This window comes from Macaca thibetana, chromosome 1, assembly GCF_024542745.1.
Source record: "Macaca thibetana thibetana isolate TM-01 chromosome 1, ASM2454274v1, whole genome shotgun sequence".
In the NCBI taxonomy this organism is placed as follows: Eukaryota; Metazoa; Chordata; class Mammalia; order Primates; family Cercopithecidae; genus Macaca; species Macaca thibetana.
This window is the reverse complement of record NC_065578.1, coordinates 39,884,538-39,908,105: the sequence shown is the minus strand read 5'-3', so window position 1 is coordinate 39,908,105 and position 23,568 is coordinate 39,884,538. Positions and strand designations below refer to the sequence as shown.

The 23,568-nt window shown below is 51.8% G+C and overlaps 1 protein-coding gene across 2 annotated transcripts in view; it reads right to left on the bottom strand.

The window, feature by feature from the left end:
- Positions 1–8,728: 8,728 nt before the first annotated feature.
- KCNQ4 (potassium voltage-gated channel subfamily Q member 4) overlaps positions 8,729–23,568 on the bottom strand; it is a 56,751-nt gene continuing 41,911 nt past the window's right edge. For both annotated transcript variants that reach the window (XM_050798577.1, XM_050798587.1), the window contains 5 exons: positions 18,176–18,396; positions 16,020–16,119; positions 14,052–14,183; positions 11,385–11,514; positions 8,729–10,868 (listed from right to left, as the gene is read on the bottom strand). In XM_050798577.1, coding sequence (XP_050654534.1) covers positions 10,656–10,868; positions 11,385–11,514; positions 14,052–14,183; positions 16,020–16,119; positions 18,176–18,396 — 796 coding nt within the window. In that variant the 3' untranslated portion in view covers positions 8,729–10,655. The remainder of the gene's footprint in view (positions 10,869–11,384; positions 11,515–14,051; positions 14,184–16,019; positions 16,120–18,175; positions 18,397–23,568) is intronic.

The following is a 23,568-nucleotide window of genomic DNA, read 5'->3' as shown; positions in this document are numbered from 1 at the left end:
GCATATATGAATCACCTGTGTGCCCAGCCTTGCTCTGGGGACAGTGATGACCCCAGCAGATGTGTATCTTTTCTTTTTTAGAGACAGGGTCTCACTCTGTCGCCTAGGCTGGAGTACAGTGGCACGATCATAGCTCACTACAACCTTGAACTCCTGGTATCAAGTGATTCACCCTCCCCCGCCTCCCAAAACGTTGAGGTTTACAGGTGTGAGCCACCGTGGACTGGCCGCAGATGTGTTTCTTGCCCTCCAGGAGTTGAAGTCACACCAGGCTAAGGAGAGAGATCGTGGGGTCCAGGAGAGGATTTAGGGGAAGTCTGGCAGGGGTGAGTGGGAAGTAAGGGCAGACCCTATCCGAGTTCTGGGCAGACAGGGCAGCTTAGGTCTCAGGCCTCAGATCCTCCTGCCAGGGTATCTGTTTGACAGCAGTCTTCCCACCTCTTCCAGGAAATCCTTCACGCCTCCCACTCATTTTAGAGCCTGTTTGGGAAAAAAAGAAAGAGAAGAGGACATGCCTGGTGCCCAGAGAAGCCATTTGGGACAAATACAAAGTTGTTGAAGGAGTATTTTTAAAATCCTCTGTGATGTATAATCTAAATCTTCTATGATATTGCTTCCAGTAAAATCCACCTCTTAGCTGTCTTCACCAGGTCTTGCTGTGATAACACCATGAAGAAAACAAACCCCTGATCTCAGTGGCCTACAAAATCAACGATTATTTCACACTCCTAAGTCTCCAAGTCAACTGCAGTTCAGCTGATGCTGGCTGGGCCAGGCTGGACTCTCGAATTCAGTCTAGGTCGGGTCTGCTCCACATGCCTGCCTCTGGACCCAGGATGAAGAAACAACGGCGATCCGAGGCTTTCGAGGTGGAAGAACTTGCCATGACTCTATGGCCTCCACTTGAAAAAAGCATACGGTCCTTCCTACCTACCTTCGCTTGGCCAAAATACATCCCATGACGAAGCCCAAAGTCAGGGGGTTGGTAGAGTGGATGCTATGGGGCTCCACCCAGATCCACCCTTCAGAGCCTGCTGGGAATCGTCTGCTGGCTCACAACTGTGTTTCGCATTGGGAATTGCCCTTGGCCACAGGGAACTGCTTCACCCAAAGTCATGGCCATGATTGGCTGATGATTGGCTGACGGTTTCCTTTGAAGGAAAACAAAGGCCTGCCTTCAGTTTAGCACAACTCTTCAGGGATAGATGAGCTCCAGGGCTCCTGAGGATCACCAACCACCTCAGTTGCCATCGCATAGTAGATCAGACTCTCCTCCCGCCTTCCTTATAGATGAATCTCCTGAGCACACTCCCCTGAAAGCCTGCATACTACTCTCTGTCTCGGAATTGGTTTCCAGGAAACCTACTGTAAGACAGATAGGCAAGTACACACCATGCAAGGGTAACCATGGCAATGGCAAGGAAGAAGGAAGGTAGACTTTCAGACAAAGAATACAATCGACTACAATAGTTACAGAAAGGATGCATCATGGAGACAGAGCTCTTTTGCCTGCAGCAAAACGCTAGGCACATGCTCAATGTGTATGGAAGGGGAGAATTGAGGCCATCTCTGGGAGTTCCCCATTTTTGATTGCACTGATTATATTTTATATATTAGTATTCCAAATAGGTTATGCTGTAGCAAAGGTTCCTGGGCCTTCAAAAAAGGGTTTTCAAATCACTTGGTTCCATGATGTCTACACCTCTGTTCAGCTCTGCCAGTTGGAATGGGGCAAACCTGAGTGATTCTCAGATCCTGTGCATTTACAGCAGAAAATGGGTCCTGTCGGTGGGTGAAACCCCCACTGCAGGTGTCACTGGCTGAATAGCATCCCTCCAAAATTTATATGCTGAAGCCCTAACCCTCAGTACCTCAAAATGTGACTGCATTTGGACACAGGGCCTTTCAAGAGGTGATCGAGTTAAAATGGGTTTGTTAGGGTGAGCTCTAATCCAATATTACTTGTATCCTTATAAGAAGAGGTGATAGATACATCGACAAGCAAAAACCAACCCCATTAAAAAGCAAGCAAAGGGCCGGGTGCGGTGGCTCAATCCTGTAATCCCAGCATTTTGGGAGGCCGAGACGGGCGGATCATGAGGTCAGGAGATCGAGACCATCCTGGCTCACACGGTGAAACCCCGTCTCTACTAAAAAAATACAAAAAACTAGCCGGGTGTGGTAGCGGGCGCCTATAGTCCCAGCTACTCGGGAGGCTGAGGCGGGAGAATGGCGTAAACCCGGGAGGCGGAGCTTGCAGTGAGCTGAAATCATGCCACTGCACTCCAGCCTGGGCGACAGAGCGAGACTCCATCTCAAAAAAAAAAAAAAAAAAAAAAAAAAAGCAAGCAAAGGATAGGAACAGACACTTCTCAAAAGAAGATATACAAGTGGCCAGAAAACATAAAAAATGCTCAGCATCAGTCATCACTAATCATCAGAGAAATGCAAATGTAAACTACAATGAGATACCATCTCACACTAGTCAGAATGTCTATTATTAAAAAGTCAAAACATAACAGATGTTGGCGGGGTTACAGAGGAAAGGGAATGATTATACATTCTGCGTGAGAATGTAAATTAGTTAAGCAATTTGGAGAGTTCTCGGAGAACTAAATATAGAACTACCATTCCACTCAGCAATCTCATTACTAGGTATATACCCAAAGGAAAATAAATCATTCTACCAAAAAAAAACACATGCACCTGTATGTTTGTTGCAGCACTCTTCGCAATAGCCAAGACATGAAATCAACCTAGGTGCCCATCAGTGGTAGACTGGATAAAGAAAATGTGGTGCATGTATCATGGAATACTATGCAGCCATAAAAAGAATGAAATATCCTTTGCAGCAACTGGAGCAGCTGGAGGTCATTATCCTAAGCAAACTAATGCAGAAACAGAAAGCCAAATACCGCATGTTCTCACTTATAAATGGGAACTAAACATTAGTTACCCATGGACATACAGATGGCAACAACTGACACTGCAGACCACAAGAAGGGAGAGGGAGGGAGGGGATCAAGGGTTGAAAAACTACCTGTTGGGTACTGTGCTCACTACCTGGGTGACAGGTTCTGTCGTATCCCAAACCTCAGCATCATGCACATCATGCAATATACCTTAGTAACAAATCAGCACATGTATCCCCAAATCTAAAACAAAACTTGAAAAAAGAAAAGAAAAAGAAAATTAGGAACACAAAGAAGAAGAAGAGGAAGAGCAGGAGGAGGAGGAAGAGGAAGAGGAGATTATTAGGACACGGAGAGAGACCTCAGACCTGTGTACATAGAGAACAAGAGATAATCATGCAAAGATACCAGAAGGCAGCCTCTATAATCAAAGGAGAGAGGCCTCAGAATGAAACCAACCCTGCTGATAACTTGGTCTTGAATTTCCAGCCTCCAGAACTTTGACTCTGTGATCATGCATTTCTGTTGTTTAGAACTCCCAGTCCATGATATTTGCTATGCCAGCCCACACAGACCAACATACCATGGTAGCAGCTATCACGGTCCTGCTATACATAGAGGTGAGTGCTAGGGAAAGATGTGCCCCTCAACTTCTCAGAAGGAAAAATGAAACTGTTTTAACAATTGGAGTTGTCAAAAGTACGTGAAATATGGCCCGGTGCAATGGCCACTGCACTCTGCACTCTCAAAAAAACAAAAGTACATGAAATAAATTATCTAAATAGAGAAATAACTGCATGGGATTTCTTAGATCTGCAAGGGTGTAAACATCGCCACATACTCAGAGCTGAGCCCCTTGGTGAGCTTCTGAGAAGTGAGCTTCTGAGCCTGGGCCTCCAGAGGCCTAATAGCTTCTGCTTTTGCCCTATTGCTGTATGAAGAAGCCCAGTCTAATCTACTGGAGGATGAGAAGCTCCATAGAACAGAGACAAGCCTACTTGCCTGCAGACCAACTCACACCAGATTGCAGACATGTGGGGAAGGCCCTCATGGGCTATCTAGCCCCTGTCGATGCCAGATGATTGCAAGCACATTAGTGACCCCAGGTGAGACCAGCAGAGCTGTTCAGCTGAGTTCACCCCAAATTGCTGACCCACAGAATCAAGAGTAAATAAAATAAAATAGTTGTTATTTTAAGCCATTAAGGTTTTTTGTTGGTGGTTGTTTGTTTGTTTGTTTTGGAGACAGAATCTTGCTCTGTTGCCCAGGCTGGAGTGCAGTGGCATGATCTTGGCTCACTGCAACCTCCACCTCACGGGATCAAGCAGTTCTCTGCCTCAGCCTCCTGAGTGGCTGGAACTACAGGCATGCACCACTATGCCCGGCTAATTTTTGTATTTTTTAGGAGATGGGGTTTCATCATGTTGGCCAGGCTGGTCTTAAACTCCTGGCCTCAAGTGATCTGCCGACCTCGGCCTCCCAAAGTGCTGGGATTACAGGCATGAGCCACCACATCTGGCCTAAACCATTAAGTTTTAAAATAAGTTGTTACAAAGCAATAAATAAATGACACACGAAGCTAAAATTGTATCTGCTGTCAAGGCCGTATTTGATGACAGTTTGGGGACTCCCAGAGCCACCTGCAAACTCTCCTTGCTGAGCTAGGCAAATTTAGAAGATAAACAGTAGCTGTGCATTGGTTAATTGTGCATCTGTCTCCCCCAGGGGCTGGATGACCTCAGGGCTGTAACTGGTTCTCCCGTGTCTGTTCATCCTGTATATTGTGCTGAGCCAGGGTCTGGCATACAGCAGGTGCTCAATAGACGTTTAACTCAATTAGTGAAATGTCATGGGACTTGTTTGGGTTACCAGCACCTCCTGCTCGGGTGACTGCAGCAGTCTCCTACCTGCTCTCCCCACACCCACACTTGCTCCCTCAAATATATTTTCCATCCCAGGAAAAAAAATTCTAAAATGTGAATCTTCCCCAGTGTGCTGCCTGAGAAAAATATTTTGTCTCCCCACTGCTGTCATAGTTAAGCCCTATCATTTTGGAATGATTTATGAAATCCTGCAAACTTTGACCCCTAATTCTAAAGTCCCATCTTGCACCCACCCCTCTCTCCCTTGCTGTCTGGGCTCAGCCACGGGATTTCTTTCTGTTCCTTTCATCCACCACACTCCCTGGTGCCTCTGGACTCTTTCACATGCTGTGCCTTTTCCTGGAACATTACCATCACTGCCACCACCCCAGTTCCCAGGTCTGGCTCCATCCTACCCATCCTTCAGTACATTTGGTTGTCCATTTTGTCTGATTGAGAGATGACAAGAAGTATGGATCTACACTGATTTATGGGCAGTGGCTAATGGTTTGGCTGGATGGTCAGGGGCTCAGAAAGCACAGACCTGGAGGACTGGCCGTAAGAAAAACTGGGAGAGACTAGTAGATGGACTTTCAGAAATGACACAGAATATGAAGATATTTGTATTCCAAGTAAAATCTCACCGAAAGGCATCCATGGCAGAGGCAGCTCTTGATAATTAGATGGACAAGATGGCACATTGGATGGATGTCAGCCAGCCTCTCTCCCCAGTCTCTCCAGCCCATTATCCATATGTTCATGTACGACGTGGTGATGGTGGCCAGAATGGAGACTATTTATGGGTTCAACAACATGAACTGAACTCGTCAAGGCTGATCTTACTAATGCCACTGTATGTCCAACCTACCACCAGCCAAGACAAATGCTAAATACTTAATATGTCATCCCTCTGCAGGGGTCCACCTAGCCACTTGGTGCCAGGTCGATCCCACTGGACCCTTTCCATCATGAAGAAGGCATAGTTTATCCTTTTTGACATAGCCAGGATATAAGGTTCCAGGAATCCAAGGGAGCTGGTGAAAGTGGCTTCTCTCACTATGACACCAATAACCCGCCATATTAGTTTCCTGTAGTTACCATAACAAATTACTGTAAACCTGGTTGCTTAAAACAACAGAAATTTATTCTCTCACAGTTCTGGAGGCCAGAAGTTCAACATCAGTTTCACTGAGCCCAAATCAAGGTGTGTGCAGGGCTGTGCTCCCTTCAGAGCTCCAGGCAAGAATCCACTCCTGGATTCTTCCAGTTTCTTGTGGCTGCTGGCATTCCTTAGCTTGCAGCAGCATCACCCTAGTCCCTGCTTTCATTTTCATATCACCTTCTCCTCTTCTGTGTGATTTGATCTCCTTCTGCCTCTCTCTTAAAAATACATTTGTCACTGGATTTAGGCCCACCAGACAGTCGGATAATCTCCCCGTATCACGATCCTTAATTTAATCACATCTGCAAAGGCCCCTTTTCCTTATAATGTAACATTTGCAAGTCCCAGAGATTAGAACTTGCTATATTTGGATGGCTATTATTTTGCCTACTCCACCCACTCACAAAACTTCTGCCTCTGGTCCCTGTACCATTGAGCTCTGCTAGTTTGGAGGTCTTAGTTTTCAAGGGAAGGGAGGCAACACGGTTTTCATTACATTGGATGTTTAAACTTCAACTGGGCCATTGTGGGCTCCTCATGCCACTGAGCCAGCAGGCATGTAAAGAGTTAATACACTGGCTGCATGACTGATCTTCATTACTGGGGGAGAAATTGGTTGCTGCCACACAACAAGGCAAGGAGGACTAAGTCTGGAACCCAAGGGATTCTCCAAGGCCTTTCTATAATAAGTACTTCCATGTGTGATAGCAAAAGTCAATGAAAAGCTGTGGCACCCACCCGTGCAGGACCACTGAGGATTCAGACTCTTCAGGAATGATTATTTGGGTCACTCCACCATATAAAGATCCTTGGCCAGGCACAGTGGCTCACGCCTATAATCATAGCACTTTCGGAGGCCGAGGCAGGCAGATCACGAGGTCAGGAGATCGAGACCATCCTGGCCAACATGGTGAAACCCTATCTCTACTAAAAATACAAAAATTAGCTGGGTGTGGTGGCGGGCGCCTGTAGTCCCAGCTACTCGGGAGGCTGAGGCAGGAGAATCGCTTGAACCCAGAAGGTGGAAGCTGCAGTGAGCCGAGATCATGCCACTACACTCCAGCCTGGCAACAGGGCGAGACTCTGTCTAAAAAAAAAAAAGAAAGAAAAAAAAATCCCTAAAAGGCTGAGGTGTTGGCTGAGGGCAAAGGAAACATGGAAGGTCAGTGGAAGAAGGAAATTATTCATGCCCACCATGGCACTGTGACCAGAGATACCAGAAGGAGGTCGATTGCAGCTATGCATATTTCCTTCCTTGCTTGGGATGTGTGTGCATGTGTGTGTGCACTGTACATATTATTTTTTCCTCCCTCCTCTTTTCTCCCATATTTTATACAAACATTGTATGTCTAGATCAACTTTAGTGTTTAGTTGTAGGTGGAATTGTGCCTGAGTAAGAGGAATACTTAGCCCAAATATGGATTCAGTGACTAAACCCTGGAGATGGATGCATCTGTTGGACCGTGGGACATTGTGTTTCTCCCATTTGGGGGAGGGGACTAGAGTGTCTTCATTTGTATAAACGACAGTTTCATCTTACTAGGTGGAAGTTACTGTCGTTATATGGCAGTTCAAGTATGTGTGGATTGATGTTTGTGGAAACTGTGTATCCAAGGGGGTGGCCTGTGCCCATGTTATTGTCTTTCAGTTCCAAGTGCAACCTTCTAACTCTGTGATACTGGGGCTGGGACTCTGCAAACCACATCACTCCTTTGTTCCCTAGCTTTGACAATAAGGGGCACTAGGGGAAGATTGGAAGGCAGGAAAAGTGGAGACTTCTCTCTTCCTTTGCTTCCTATCCTTATCAGCGACAGCCAGGTTGCAACAGTTGATCCTAGACTTCGGCTTTTCTCCCGTACTCCCAGACAAGTCTCATTGTATCCCCCAAGAGGTACCAGCACCAGCCAGGGAGTACCTCTTTTTCAGACCTCTGAGCCCCAACACCACCAGGCTCTCTGTCTGCAAGCTTGTGGGTTCTGATAACCCCAACCTGTTTCCTATACTCCTGCAGCTCTAGGAGTGGTAACTGCTTTCTGCAGTTATTTTCTCTAGCTATCTCAGAATCACCTAGAGAAGGGCCGGGCGCGGTGGCTCAAACCTGTAATCCCAGCACTTTGGGAGGCCGAGATGGGCGGATCACGCGGTCAGGAGATCTAGACCATGCTGGCTAACATGGTGAAACCCCGTCTCTACTAAAAAATACAAAAAATTAGCCGGGTGAGGTGGCGGGCACCTGTAGTCCCAGCTACTCGGGAGGCTGAGGCAGGAGAATGGCGTGAACCCGGGAGGCAGAGCTTGCAGTGAGCTGAGATCTGGCCACTGCACTCCAGCCTGGGCGACAGAGCGAGACTCCGTCTCAAAAAAAAAAAAAGAATCACCTAGAGAAAATTCTCTTTTGTTGTTTCAGCCCTCCTGCATCAGTGCAACCCATCACCTATAATAAATTCTTTTTGCTGAAAAACTTAGTGTTGTTTCTGCCTTCCTGACTTGATCTTGACTGATGCAAACTATTAGGAAAGTGGGGCCCACTTTTTACTGGGCACCATGAGAGGTCAGCCTGTCCTGACATGTTTAAGCACCTAGATCTCACTGTGCATGAAACCAAATCTATCCCCTGGACTTCTTAGTTATCTGTGCCAATAAGTTTCTTTGTGTGTGTTTGTTTAAACCATATGGGGTTGGGTTTTTGTTGCATACAACAAAGAGTCCTGACTAATCCAAATCTCCTTGTCCCCATCCCCAAACCAGGAGCCTCACCTCACAGCCGCTGAACAAAACCAAGAACAATCACCTCCTATTGAAAACTTTAATGAAACCAATAAGTTAATAAGTTAACAAAGTGAGGTACTTGCATATCCGAGAACCGAGTTGATGGGGGAACCTCGATCATGGAAGGAAGGAGGGCTTCTTCCCATGTCTTCTTGGTCATAGGGTAATCCCATTCTCCTGGCCTTCTCCACAGCTGTCTCTGAATGGGTGGAGGGGTGGCTCTCTGGGGACAGTGCAGTGCAGGTGGGGTGAGCCAGGAGAGGCTCCATCCAGGGCATGATGGTCACATGCAGAGGGCAGGTTGGGGCAGAGGCTGGGCACCATGGACTGAGCAAGATCCAGTCCAAACCCTGGCGCTGGTGCATGCAGGTCCCCAGCATGAGATGCAGGCAGCGTGGCCTCGGCCCCTTGTTCCCACAGAGGGTTGCCATTGGTCCACTACCCCTCACCTTCCTGCCACCTGCATTGGCTTTGCAGAAGAGGAGCAAAGGGGTGGGGATAAGAAAGTGTTCCTGGGGTGAATGGGGGCTTATGCCCGGATGTGGGGCTGCCAATTGAAGAGAAGAAGTGGGGTATGGAGGGACGGGGGACAGTGCATGTGAAGCCAGATGCATGGTTGGTATAGCTATTAGATGCATTCTTATTCTCTCTGGGAGTGAGAGTGACTAGGAAGGCACAGGCCTGGCTAGAAGCGGGCCTGGGATCTCTCCAGTGGTGTCAGGCCTGGGCTTGAGTTGTGCTGTGGAGACAGGGAGGTGGGCCCTTGGGGACAGGCAGAGGCAGTGGGTTAGGGCTCCTGGACCAGACAGGAGATCTTCTTGAAGAAGGAGAGCAGGTAAAGGTCTGGGTGGGGACTAGAGAGCTCTCGGGTTACTTCAAAGCTCCTTCCCCTGCTCAGATGGAGTTGGGGGTCTTCCTCTTAGTGGACGTCACCCTGCAAGGCCAGTCTGCTGGCATCTGCTGCAGAGGCCCAGGAGCGGCTGAGTGGCTCTGCGCTCATGTCTCCAAGTGTGTCATGTCATTGCATGTTTGAGAGTGAGAGGCTTTCTCCCTGTCTGGAGAAACTAAAAGGCTATGTTTGTGTGATCATCCACGAAGCACTGTCTGGGAGTTTTGGGGAGGATACAGAAACTTGTGTTGACTATGAGTGGTGTCTGGAGGGCCAAGGAGGGGAGTGGCCACCCAGCAGGAGGAGGGAGCCCCCTGGGAGCTGACACTTGCAAATGGGAAGAACGGCCCAGGCACTGCCCTTAGGAGAGGGCAGGGGAGAAACAGGCCCCATGCTAGGAGGGGAAGGAGTGATAAGCCAAAGAATAGGGACAGGGTGGTAGCCAAGCAGCCTGAGACCAGCTACTGCTGGGGGCCCAGCTCCCAACGGGGGAGGGGCAGAGAGACCCCATGGGGGTCCCCAAAGTTGCATATTTGACATGGTTTGCATATATGGTGCCCACCTGCCTTGTGGCAGGGTCCTGTGCTTTGTGGGTACCTGTGGGGGCACCTTGGCCCACCCCCAAGTGGGGCGGGGACTTGGCGGGAGGGGCTTCCCTGCTGTGTCCGAAGGGTGGGCCAGAGACCTCACCTTGCATAGCTGGAAGCTGGGTCAGGGCCCAGGGCCCCAGCGCCCGCTCCCACTCCCGGGGCTGTGCCCCTGCCAGGCGGGCCACATCGGGCCTTGATGGAGTGGGCAGGGCACTGGGGGGCCCAGAGGCCTCGGGACAGCCGCTGCTGCCGCCCTCTGGGCGACCTGGCATCTCACGCTCCTGAGGTGGGGAAGGGGCGCTGGCACCCACAGCAGGTACCACGCCCACCCAGGCAGCTCAATACTGCGTGTGGCCTCTCTCCCCGAGAGGGAGTGAGTTCAAGTACGAGAGGAGTCCGGAAGCCTCAGAGGGCGGTCGGAGCGCCAGGTCGCGGGGCTGGCCGTGTGCTGCTCTGCCCCTGAGAAGTCCCTTAGTCCATGTTGGTGCTGACCGAGCGGGAGATGCTGAGCGTCTGTGCGGAGACGGAGATGTCCTCGTGGTCCACAGGGCTGTGGTAGTCGGAGGTGATGTCGGGGTCGAACAGCGGCACTTGCACAGTGCCCAGGCTGGCCGAGGTGCCAGAGCGCAGGCAGCGCGAATAGAAGCCCAACAGCAGGTCCAGCTTGTGCTCGATGGACTGCACCTGGGGATGGGGCGCAGCTGGGAAGCGGCGCCTGGGACCCGAGGGGATGCGGCCGGGGGCGGGGCTTGGGTCTCCGGGCAGAGCCTAGCTGGTGGGCGGGGCTTATCTGGGGAGCACTAATCCCGCTTGGAAAGGTGGAGCTTGGCTAGAGAGAGGAACGAAGCTGGGCACTGGTGCATAACCGGGGAGTGGTCAGGTGTGATCGATGGGGATAGTCCACGAGCTACGGCGACAACTGAGAGGCGGGGTCAAATGGAGTAAGAGGATCTGAGGTAGGCTTATCTGAAGCCTATGGGCGGGCTTATGCAACCTGGGGGGCGGGGCTTAGCAGGAGAGGGAGGGTTTATGGGAATGTCTGGCGGCGGGGACTGGGGCTTCGGCCGGGGAGGGGGCTCTCAGGTCTTCTCCCGGACGCTTGGGCTGCGGCTGTGGGAAACACACCCTCCCCTTGTCCAGTCACCGCGGCCCCCAGAGCTTCTTGGTATGGCCAGCTCCGCCACCCCATCCTACACTCACCTGCTTCTCCACCTTGACGACGCGTCCCATCATGCTGATTTCATCCACCACCTCCGCGTCGGAGGGCCCCTTGTCGCCCTTCTCCCGGGCCTTCCGGTCCCCGGGCCCCCGACCCACAATTTGGTCCACCCTATGGGTAAGGGAACCATCAGAGGGCCCGGACACACGCCGCCCCTCCCTTCCACAAGAATTCTAGGTTGCCTGATGAAGGAGAAGGCAAGACAGGCAATCTGAGGGAGGGGCCATTGTCCTGCCAGATGGAGGCTGAGTTGGGGGTGGAGGGACTAGTCCCTGCTCTGGGGGTTCTCCATTGGTCAAGCAAAGGCACCACACACAAACCTGACAAGTAAAACAACCGCCTGGTGAAAGGAATGGAAATGGTGGACTGGGAGGCCCAGTGCAGTGGCGCATGCCTGTAATCCCAGCATTTGGGGAGGATAGCGAGGGAGGTATCACTTGAGCCCAGGAAGTTGAGACAGACTAGGCAACATAGCAAGCCCTCCTCTCTACAGAAATAATTGTTTTTTAATTAGCTGGTCATGGAAGCTCATGCCTGTGGTCCCAGCTACTCAGGAGGCCGAGGCTGGAAGATGACTTGAGCCGGGGAGGTCGAGGCTGCAGTGCACTGTGATTGCACCACTGCACTCCAGCCTGGAAGACAGAGCGAGACGCTAGCTCAAAAAAAAAAAAAAAAAAAAAAAAAAAAAAAAAAAAAAAAAGATGGACTGGGAGAAAGGGGAAAGAGGATGGGAGGAGTGGACACATGTGGGAATGTGACTTTTAAAGTGGGTGGACAAGGCTAGAACTGATCTCACCTTATTTTTCTGCTCTCCTTTGCAGCAAAATTCTTGAAAGTGTTATCTCTATCCTCTACCTCCAATTCCTTTCCTCCCCCTCTCTCTTAAACCTACTCCAGTCAGGCTTTCACCCATGCCATTTCACCAAAACTACTGTTGTCAGGTTTTGATCAATTCCTGTCCTCATTTTACTTGACTTACTAGCAGCACTCCACACATCGGATCACCCCTTCTTCCAGCAAACCCTTTCTTCATTTGAAACACCACCCCCTCCCAGTTCTTTTCCTTCTTCCCTGACCTCTCCTTCACTGTCTCCTTTGTTAGTTCCTCCTCTATCTCTGCACCCTGGAAACACTGCAGGATCCAAGGCTCACTCCTGGGACCTCTATTCTCTATTTACTCCACTCACTAAGTGATGTCTTCAGATCCATAATTTTCAATTCCTCTACACTTTTGACACCAAATTTTCATCTCCATCCTGTACTTCTGCTCTGCACTCCACACTTCTCTATCCAACTGCCACATCAACACTCTGCTTGAATGTCTGGTAGGCATCACAAATCCAGCACCTCCCAAATCTCCTGACCCTAAACTTGCTCCATTCATTGCCTTCTCCATGTCAACGAATGGCAACTCAATTTTTCCTCTTGCTGAAGCCAAAAACCTTAGCTTCATCCTTGACTGTCTTCTTTCTCTTAACACCACATCAGAAAACCTTGTCAACTTTGCCTACAAAATGTATCTAGAATCTGACCACTTGTCCCGCCTCTGCAGCTGCCACTCTGTTCCAAGTCTCCCCACAGTCTCATGCATGGAAGTCTGAAGCAGGCTCCTCATTGGTCTACCTGTGTCCACCCTCACTCCACTAAGTCCATCCTCAACACAGCACCCAGGTTGATCCTTTTAAAAGACAATTCAGATCTTATCAGTCCTTTGCACAAAACCCTCCAATGCTCGCAGCTCATCCTGGATGAACACCAGCATTTTGCAGGGGCCTACAAGGCTTTACACTCTCTGAGTGCTGTTAGCCCTCTGACCTCACCTCTTACCTCTCACTCCGGTGCAGCCACACCAGGCTCCCTGCTGTGCTGAAGCCAACACTCCAGCCACTTGCCCCTCTCAAGTCCTTGGCACTTGCTGTTCCTTCTAGAACCTTCTCACCTATTTAAAATTGCAAAGCATAACAGCCTGACCCTTATTTTCCTCCTTAATATTTATCGTCATCTGATATATTCTAATTTTACTTATTTATCACTTCTTCTCCTTCCACTAGAATGAAAGCTCCATGAGGGTGGGAACTCTGCTGAGCTTTCTGCCATATTCCCACAGGCTGGCAAGTAGTAAATGCCCACTGACTATTTCTTGAGTGAATAAATGAATGAGTGGACAGTGAAAATGCAGGCCAGAAGAGAAGAAGGGCAAGGTGCAGGTGACACGGGTTTGGGGGTGAGGATTCTTCCTAATGCTGGGTCTACCGGAGGGATGTGGGAGGATTCCAGAGGCAAGAGGTGGGCGGTGAGGACAATTTGCCTATTCTCTTGGGAGATGGGAGGTCAGTAATTATTTTAGGCTGATTATTTTAGGACCAGGAAACCATTATTCTAAACAAAGCCCCCAAGGCATATGAGTCAACAGGGCTTGCACAGAGGACCCACCGCACAAAGAAACTATGGTTGGGTTGTTTTTCAGCCTTGGGACGGGTGCTGGGTCTGGCCTCAGGCTGGCACTGCAAGCCAGGGACCTCCTCAGTCTAGAAACTCAGCTGCAGCAGTGAGCCCTTGTGGGTGCTCTGGAGCTGGCCTCAGACTTCATGCAGGGCTGGGGCCGCTGCCTCCCTGTCCCTGCCTCCCATCAGGCCCGGTGCACCCACCGAGTTTGCAGGCTTTTGATCCGGCCCAGCATGTCCAGGTGGCCTGCTGAGTACTGCTCAATGACGTCCTTCACGTCGTATGGTCGCAGTGTCTCCTTGAATTTCCTTTTGGCCACCAGGAACTTGAGAATCCTGTTGGGGGAGGGGGCTCAGAGGGAGTGTCCTGTTCGAGCAGGGATTCCTTCCCAGCCCCATCTCCATCTATTTGCTATCCCCTTGTCCAGCACCAGGACAAGGGGTGCTGCGTCTCCCAGCCTCCCCTACCTCCAAGTTGCAGAAACACGGATGAGGTGGAAAGGGGTTAATCCACTAGCCGGGGTGGAGGATGGGCTTCAGAGCACCATGGTATGAGAAGACAGAGAGGAGATTAGCCTCGAGAAGGAGGCTGGGGTGTTCTTTGAAGAGCCCTGAATCCCTGGCGGAGATTGGGCACTGGGACATTGTGGGGCAGGCACATCAATTACTCTGTTGTTTTTTTTTTTTTTAAAGAGATGGGCAGTCTCACTATATTGCCCAAGTTGGTCTCGAACTCCTGGACTCAAGCAATCTGCCCGCCTTAGCCTCCCAAAGTGCTGGGACTACAGGCGTGACCCACTGTTCCTGGCCCAATTACTCTGCTTCAGCATGCTGGCTCTGCCAGCCTATGTGGAGAATACCCTGGATGGGCAAAGGCGTGGGTAGGGAAACTAGCTTTAGGGGACGGGGAAGGAGATACGGAACAGCTTGGAGCAGTTCAGGAGGTGGGGCTGAAAGCCTCCCTGGTCTGAGTCCAGGATGATTGTCATGGCTTGGGCGACCGAGTGGATGGTGGTGCCACTGCCTGAAATGGGTACCGACCCAGGAAGAGGAGCAGGTTTGGGGCATGCTGGCTGAGAGGTCATTGGGGTGGCCAAGGAGAGCTGGCTTGGGTCAGGGGGCAGGTCAGGTACTATGTTCTTGACACCGGGCACATGGAGGGGAAAGAATGGATGGGTGAAAAGGGGCAGAGGCCTCAGACTCTGGGGGGTAGTGGGGACAGGTCCTGCTGACTTTGATTTTATATATTTATCTATTTAGAGACAAGGTGTCACTCTGTCACCCAGGCTGGAGTGCAGTAGCTTAATCACGGCTCACTACAGCCTCAAACTCCTGCACTCAAGCCATCCTCCCACCTTAGCCTCTCAAGTAGCTGGAACTACAGGGGTACACCAACATGCCTGGCTAATTTTTTAATTTTTTAATTTTTAATTTTTTTGCAAAGACAAGGTCTCACTCTGCTGCCCAGGCTGGTCTCAAACTTCTGGCCTCAAGTGATCCTCTTGCCTCAGTCTCCCAAAGTGCTGAGATTACAGGCATGAGCCACTGTGCCCAGCCTGACTCTATTTTTAAAAGGAATACAAAGAAAAGAGGCTTGTGGGTAGGTGTACAGCCAGGGAAGAGAGTGGGGAGCCCAGAAAACTAGGAAGTTGAGGGGGTTTCTGGAGCTAGAGACGCAGGCTGGAGATGGAGGCTAGGCTAGGACTGCACACCAAGGAGCATGGAGGCCAGATCCATGCCTAGGCCGTGGCCCAAGGGCTCAAGAGCCCCTGGTCCCTGCTTAATTTCTGAGGCAGGGGGACAGCCAGTAGAGCAGGGGCTTTCAAACTTTTTTGATCAAGACCCACCATAAAAATACATTTTTTTTTTTTTTTTGGATACAGAGTTTCACTCTTGTTGCTCAGGCTGGAGTGCAATGACACTATCTTGGCTTAATGCAACCTCCGCCTCCCGGGTTCAAGTCATTCTCCTGCCTCAGCCTTCTAAGTAGCTGGGATTACAGGCGTCCGCCATCACGTCCGGCTAATTTTTTGTATTTTTAGTAGAGATGGGGTTTCACCATGTTGGCCAGGCTGGTCTCAAACTCCTGACCTCAAGTGATCCACCCGCCCAGATGGGAAGCAGCAGTGGGTGGCACACGGAGGGGGTACTCACCTCAGGCCTCAGTCTTACCTGACGGAGCGGATGACTGTCTTCACAGCAGGCATGACGTCGTCCACCGTGAGCTCACACTGGTAGCCCTTCTCCTCTGCTACTTCCTCTGAGGGGGCCTCTGAAAAGGCAGGGATGGGGCAAGTGGCCCACAGAAAGGGCCACTCCCAACCTCCCATCCAACCCCTGTATGCCAAACCACCAATAGAGTGTCCAATAGGAAGACAGACGCCCACAAAGGGTCCAGAACCTTCCTGGAGGCTCTTGTGTCTCATACCCCACACCCACCCCCCGCCCCAGGGTAGAAAGCCCCAGTGTGTTGCATGCCCATCTGCCCTGGTGGCCAGTCAGAGTGAACATCTGCCCTGGTGGCCAGTCAGAGTGAACATCTGCCTGGTGGCTAGGTGGGAGCTGCTTTAGGGCACAGCTGGTCCAGTCCAGGGCAAGTTTGTTGCACAAAGCCCTGGAGGAAGCCCCACTGGTCCCACCTTGCAGAACAGTGAGCCCCAGAGAGAAGGGGCTTGATGGCACTGCGTGTAATCATGCACACAGTCTTCTCCTTCAGCTAAGACGGAAGGACACCCAAGCCGCTGGCTCCCTGGCCCAGCTCTGCTACTACGGAAGGCCCTTAAAATAAAACATTCTGGCCGGGCGCGGTGGCTCAAGCCTGTAATCCCAGCACTTTGGGAGGCCGAGACGGGCGGATCACAAAGTCAGGAGATCGAGACCATCCTGGCTAACACGGTGAAACCCCGTCTCTACTAAAAAATACAAAAAACTAGCCGGGCGAGGTGTCGGGCGCCTGTAGTCCCAGCTACTCGGGAGGCTGAGGCAGGAGAATGGCAGGAACCCGAAAGGCGGAGCTTGCAGTGAGCTGAGATCCGGCCACTGCACTCCAGCCTGGGCGACAGAGCCAGACTCCGTCACAAAAAAAAAAAAAAAAAAAAAAAAAAAAATTCTTCCCCTAATGAGAGAAGCTTCTCTGAGGCTAGTGCCTGTGTTGTACAGAGAGGTGATGTTCTCTTCACCCCACAGGAGCAGTGGCAAGAGCCTGGACAGCTTTCAGGACAGGGAAGGGAGGTCCTGGGCACCAGCCATGCCCAGGCTTCTATGGGCAGCACCTCTCAAAGACTGGTCTATGGGGTTCTGTAAACTCTGAGGTGTCAGCCAGGCAGCATCTTGAGAGCGGACACAGCACAGGTAGAAATAACATGGCTGGGTCTCCTCCCTCCAAGGCCAAAGGGGGAGCTGTCCCCATTCCCCATCCTTGTGCGCTCACCCCACCTTTCCCCACCCAGGGGCCTAAAGTATGTTGAAGCTGGGAGAAGTCTTCCAGGGGGGCTTGGTCCAACCCTCTCATTTTCCTGAGGCGGACACTGAGGTAGTGTCCTGCCTAAATCACAGTGCAAGTCTCCAGCAGAGCCAAAACTCAAAAAGTGACATCACCAGGTCCACAGTCTCACATGTGCAGCCTGGGCTGCAGTGAAGAGCGGGAGGCAGAGGGCATGGGCTCTGGCGCTGAACAGGCCTGCTTGAGGAGAGCAGCTCTGCCACTCACGAGCTGAGAGATCACAGTGCCCACGTGTGTAAAGTGGGGACAAAAACAGAACCCACTTTCCAGGGTCGCTGGGAGAAGTAAACAAGATAAGCCAGTGTTGAGCAGTGCACAGTCAGGGCTCATCAAGGATGCATTCCTGCCCCTTCCAAAGTACGTTTGTGTTTAGCTATTTGTTGAGCACCTACTATATTCCCAAAAATTCTTCTGTTCACCTTCCATGGATTATCTCATTTAATACTCACAATAATCCTAGGAAGTGGATGCTATTATTGTTCCCATTTTATGAATGAGAAGAATGAGGCCCAGAGAGATTAGGTCACTTGCCTAAGATAAGTGACAAAGCCAGGATTCAAATCCAGGCAGCTGGCTCCAAAGCCTATGCTGCTAACCACTACGAAATGCCGCCCTCCACATGATTCCCAAACAGTCTGATGTCCATTTTATGGCAGAGCAAATATTATAATGCCCATTTTACAGATGAGAAGACCAGTGCCCAAAGACGGTCAATCAGTTCCAGAGCTGAGACGTGAGCCAGATCTCTCTGCTCCCAGCCCGGACTGTCCCCACCCTGCTGCCCTCAGCCGACCCTCGATCAGTCTCAGCCCCCCCGGGGGCTCACCCTCAGCAGAGGTGCGGGGTTTGAGTCTCAGAGATGCCCGGAAGCGGGTGCGGTCATTGAAGCTCCAGCTCTTCTGCACCTTGGTGGGGCTGCCGGCCTCACCAGCCTGCTCACTGCTCGGGGAGGTGGGCATTGTTGGAGGCGCCAGATGCTGCTTGGAAGGACCCGTCCGCCGCTGGGAGCTGCCCATGCGGATGCGATCTTTGATGCCCATCCGGCTGCTGGCAGGGCAGGCAGTTTGGGAGAGGGCCAAGTTAGCCAGAGCTGGGGGTGGGGTGAGTGGGGACAGCTGACTTAGGACTTGGGGGTGGCTGTTAGGTCTTGATTCCTCACCAAGCGGAGACTTCTTGGGATGGGACAGGGATGTGGTAAGGGAGGCCCTGACTCCTACAAGAGGCGGATTCAGGGTCAGTTGAAGCAAATCCTCTCCCCACCACCCACATCCCACCCCTCATCACCCGGACAGATAAGGGACGCACAGGAGACAGATGTCAGAGTGGAAGGAGTGGGAGAAATTCAAAAAAGAAGTCAGAGACACAGACAGGAGGATGTGGGAGCTGGGCCTGGCCCAGGTGAGTGGGCAGAGGGTGGGGGCGGTGACCCCTTTGGGCACAGACAGGCTGCTGAGGGTCGGAGGCTCACCGGGCCATGCACACGGAGGTAGGCCTCCAGTCCTCACTGTACACAGGGGCAGGCTGTGTGGAGTCGAGGGTGTGTGTGTGTATGTGTGTGAGCACGCACACACACCTTGTGCACACACATGTGAGAGTGTGGGTGTACAGGCACTGGTGTGTATACATATGTTGGCATGTGTGTACATGTGTCAATACATATTTTCGTCCATTCCCCCACTGCTGCGGCTAGCTGATCCCACAATTGTCAGGTCAGGGTTTTAGGGCCTCGTACAGCTGTGCAGGCAGTGCACTGCAAAATAAGGACTCCATCACACAGACTTCCATGCAATGGTGCCCTGGAGGTGTGCAGTGTGATGGCCTACTGAAGGCCTCGGCCCCATGGGTCTAGCTGCTGGGCCCACGCGTATGCCCAGGCCGTGCCTGGTGCCTGCCCTCCCACTGAGGGTCTCTATTTGATAACCTGTTCTTCTGTGGTCTCTCCCACCTAAGTTCAGCCCACCTTAATTGACATTCTGCCTGTGTGGTCTTGGATCCCCCCTAAAGACCTACCCCCGATACTGCCTACTGAGCTCCCTGTTCAACAGCATTTACACAGTCTGTGTGCATGTGAACACATATGTGTATGTCTACACATGCACTCAGACTTCCCTTCCCGCACCCAACTCCCCACCACATTCCCTGAAATGTTGGATGAAGATAAGTTAGCAGAGGCCTCATTCCCCAGGACAAGCCCTGATTAACCATGATCTGGAAGAGTAACTCTGTGTCCAAGAGGTTCAAGGACGATGTTATGGCTGTTTGGGTAGGACCTATGCAAAAGTCCTCCATCCCATGCCCTGTGACGTCACCGCTGCCTCTCCTGCTGTGGTTTGCCACTAGAGATTCCGACAGGTTCAGGTTCAGGTTCAGGGGGGCCCACCCCAAACGTCTGGGGCCCCAGATCAAGAGAGCACCAGCCAGCCTTAGAGGAGACCTGAAGTGGGGCAGGAGTTGGGGGAGGACACTGTGTCACCTACTCTCAGAGGCTTTCAGATCAAGGGTTGAGCAGAGAAGAGATTCTGGTTTCGGTATTGGGTGGGAACTGGGGTCTCCCATGCCCAGGCCATGGGGTGGAGGGGGACAAGCCAAGGTGCTGAAGTGAGGGAGACCTCGAAACCAGGTGCACCTTCTGGAAGGTGGCCAGGATGTAGGGCCATCCTTAGGGGTGGGGGCCTCTGCCCAGAGGGGAGAGGTTAATAGGTCAAGGATGGGGGCCCTGCAGATATCAGGACAGGGACAGTTCCCACTATCCAGCATGCTCTCCACTGGCCCAGGACTCCATCGACACATCCCAAAGACTCCAGTCAAAGTTTGAGTTGGCTCTCCCAAACTTTCCTCTGCAGAGCCATTCCTGCAGCCTCCCTCATGCTGGCAAGCACCCTCCACCCTGCCCAGTCCGTGCAACCCCTTCTCCTGTCCTCCATTCCTCCAAGGGGGAGGGGAAGACGTGCAACCCCTTCTCCTGTCCTCCATTCCTCCAAGGGGGAGGGGAAGAGAGGAGGGTGGAGAAGGCCGTGACACTTTGGCCAAGGGCCTGGAACTCCACATCACTGTGCCCAGCACATAAGGCACCAATGGCGTTCTGGAGAAGAGGGTGACCTCCCTGTCACAAGAAGTAATGCAAGCAAGGCCGAGCTTGCACGCAGCAGGACTTATGGAGGAAGGAGTTGCACTAGAGGCCTTGAAAAGTCCCTTTCCAGCTCTGATTCTGTGATGGTTGAGGAAGCTGCCAGTCTGGTTTGTGGGGTTCTGAAAGTTTCCAGCCAGCCAGAGGCCCTGAGCTCCTTTCTAATGCAAGAAGGCACTGTTCTCAGGAGTGGGCCTGGATTCCAGTTCTTACGGTAGGGCCCAGAAAATGGCTCATATCAGCTCCTCTGAGTCTGAAAGCTAAAAGAAGGTGGAAGGAAACCTGGCACACAGTGGGCACCAAAAAGCTCTTTCCCCTCTCAGGCTCTCAGAACATGCAGGGGCCCATCAGGCTGCGTTAGCTCTTTCAGTCCGCTCAGCCACTGTGTGTGGTGGGCTGTTTTTACCATCCCTATTTTATATACACGGAAAGAGGAGAGAAGATTTGGCCAAGGTCACAGAGCTCCTATGAGATGGAGCAAGAACTGGCTCTGACTTCAGAGTCTGTATTCTTTTTCTGGGTCAAGCAATCAGGATAGGGTATAGAGCAGTGGTTCTCAACTGGAGCAAGTTCCCCCACTCAGGGGACATGTGGCAATGTCTAGTAGGTAGACATCTAGTAGGTAGAGGCCAAGGGTGCTGTTCCACATCCTGCCATGCATGTGATAGTCCCAAGCCACAAAGAATTATCTAATGTCAATGATGCCAAGGTCAAGAAACTCTGGCTAAGGATCTGTTGGTGCCCTGGGAGAAAGTTGGGGTGGGCTTGACTGTGGCTGCCCTGCTGGGGACGCCGAGCTCTGCCCAGGCTGCCCTGCTGGACCCAACCCCTCAAACTCACTTCCACAAGGACTTTCTTTAGGGCCTCATGATTTGCCCTCCCAGGGCCACTCTCACTGGGGAAACAGAGGCAGCCTACCACTTCTGAAGCCACATACAGCTGCTCTTCAGGGACTATAGAAACAGCCTTGCCACTGGCCTCTGCCATGGCTGTGTCCTTCCTGTCCACACCCTCCGCCGTCAAAGGAGGCTTGCAAAGTGGCGGGCCTGACCCAGAGACGCCTTACCTCAACCCTTCAGCTCAAACTGAACCATGTCCATAGCCATGGTTTCTAAGCTATGGTCTTTTTGGTTTCTTTTAATAGGTAAATACGATCTTAACTGCTGAACATACCAAATCAAATAAGGTGAACATTTATTGGAGCCAGGTCCAGTTTTAGTGGAAGCAGACCCTATTTACATCTGCATTTTACATCTGAGGAAACTGAGGTGCAAAGGGGTCAGGTGATTTGCCCAAGGACACATGAATAGTGGGTAGTAGCTAGATTGTGGTCCAGAACCCACATTTCTAGGAAAAAACACCTCTCAGCAGAAGCACACATGGGCAGCCAGGAGCCCTGCCACTCGTCTCCTAGCTCTAGGACCCCAGCCCATAGGGCCCCAGAGGCACCTTTAGAAACCCAGGACTCCATGAACTCAGGTTGCCAAGCATTCCAACAGGGCGAAACTCACACTGGGCTTTTGGTTCTGCATGACCCAGCTCTGCTCCCAACCTTAGCTCTGATGTCCAGTCTCAGGGGGGCCAAACTGGGCTGCCAGCTTTTTTCCCCATGCTGCGCTCCCTCTCGCCTCCTTGCTTGGGTCCATGCTGCTTCGCTGGCCTGGAATACCCTCCCTGAAACCCACTGCTTTTAGGGCTTCCTCTGGGTTGTGTGCCTGACCCGGGCTCCACAGCCCCTGAGCTTCTTCCCTTTGTTGCACGCATCACACTCAGCTGCAATTACTCTTTGCAACTCTCCAAGGACGATGTTTTATTCATCACCATGTCCCTAGTGCACAGAGCAAGGCCTGGCACAGGGCAGGTACCAAGGAATGCCACGGAGATGCAGCTAAAAGAGCTGGGGTCCTGGAGTTGGCAAAGGTGCCAAACCCAGTTCCTTCAGGCATCTGCTAGGTCCCCAGGTGGGCAGCGGGGAGACAGAAAGTTAAGCTCAAGGCCTGGCAAAAGTCAGAGTGAGAAGGACCCTCAGAGGGCCTCTAGTTCAATCTGCCCATTCCACAGACAGAAAACTGAGGTCCAAGAAGGGAAGCAATTTGGCCAAGATCACAGAGGGCATCAGCAGCAGAGCCAGCACACATCCTTAAGGCTCCTGCACGTGCCCCTCCTGGCACTCTGGGCCCATGCCCCTGACCTAGCAGAGGCATCCCAGAAAGGCGAGGGGTTCACCGGGGACCCAAGGCAGATGGCAGGCGGCAGGCACATGCACCTTGTCCTTGTTCCATCCTGTCTCCTCTCCAGCCCCCAAATTGGGTGGGGCAAGGAGGAGTGGGTATGGGAGGAGCAGGCGAGGGGGTACCTCGGTCTCCAGCTGGCGTGGATCCGAAAGAAACTCCGTTTATTATTAAACATCTGGCTGGAAGGTTGAGAACAAGACACGAACAGAGGTTAGTGGGAAAGGACTGTAGGCAGAGTGTGGGGAGCTGCCGGGATGGGGCCGGCCTCCAGTGGCTGCTGGGAAAGAAGGACCCCCACCTAAATCATCCTCCAGCCCCATCGCCAGAATGTAGATGTTCTCAAACTTTGCATAAGGATCCCCTGGGGAGCGTGTTACATATGCAGAAGGCTGTATCTCTTCTCCAGAGATTCTGATCCTGTGGGCTGGGAGACAGGTCCAGGTATCTGCATTTTGAACAAACACCCCATGGGATGCTGATGCAGGAGGTCTGGAGACCATGGTTTGAGAAACTCATCGCAAAACCCTAAAGAGGAGAGGTGCTGGCCCTGGCAGTGCCATCCCACAGGAAGTCCTGCTCCTTTAGCACCACTTCCTGTGAGCACACTTGGCCCAGGTCCATCCCCAAGCACCACCAGAGGTGTGGCCAACTGAGTGTGTATATGTGCGTGTGTTTTTGGTGGAGGGGGATGTCCTGGCTGGTGGTCTAGACAGCCACGATGAATGATATGGCCATTGGGCCTGAGCCTGGTGACTGATCTACAAATCATAGCTCAGCCTCCTGGGGTGCCTGGGAGAAAGGGCCACTTTACTACCATCACCATGTGTCCTAGACACACGCCGAATCCCCTTCCAGGCA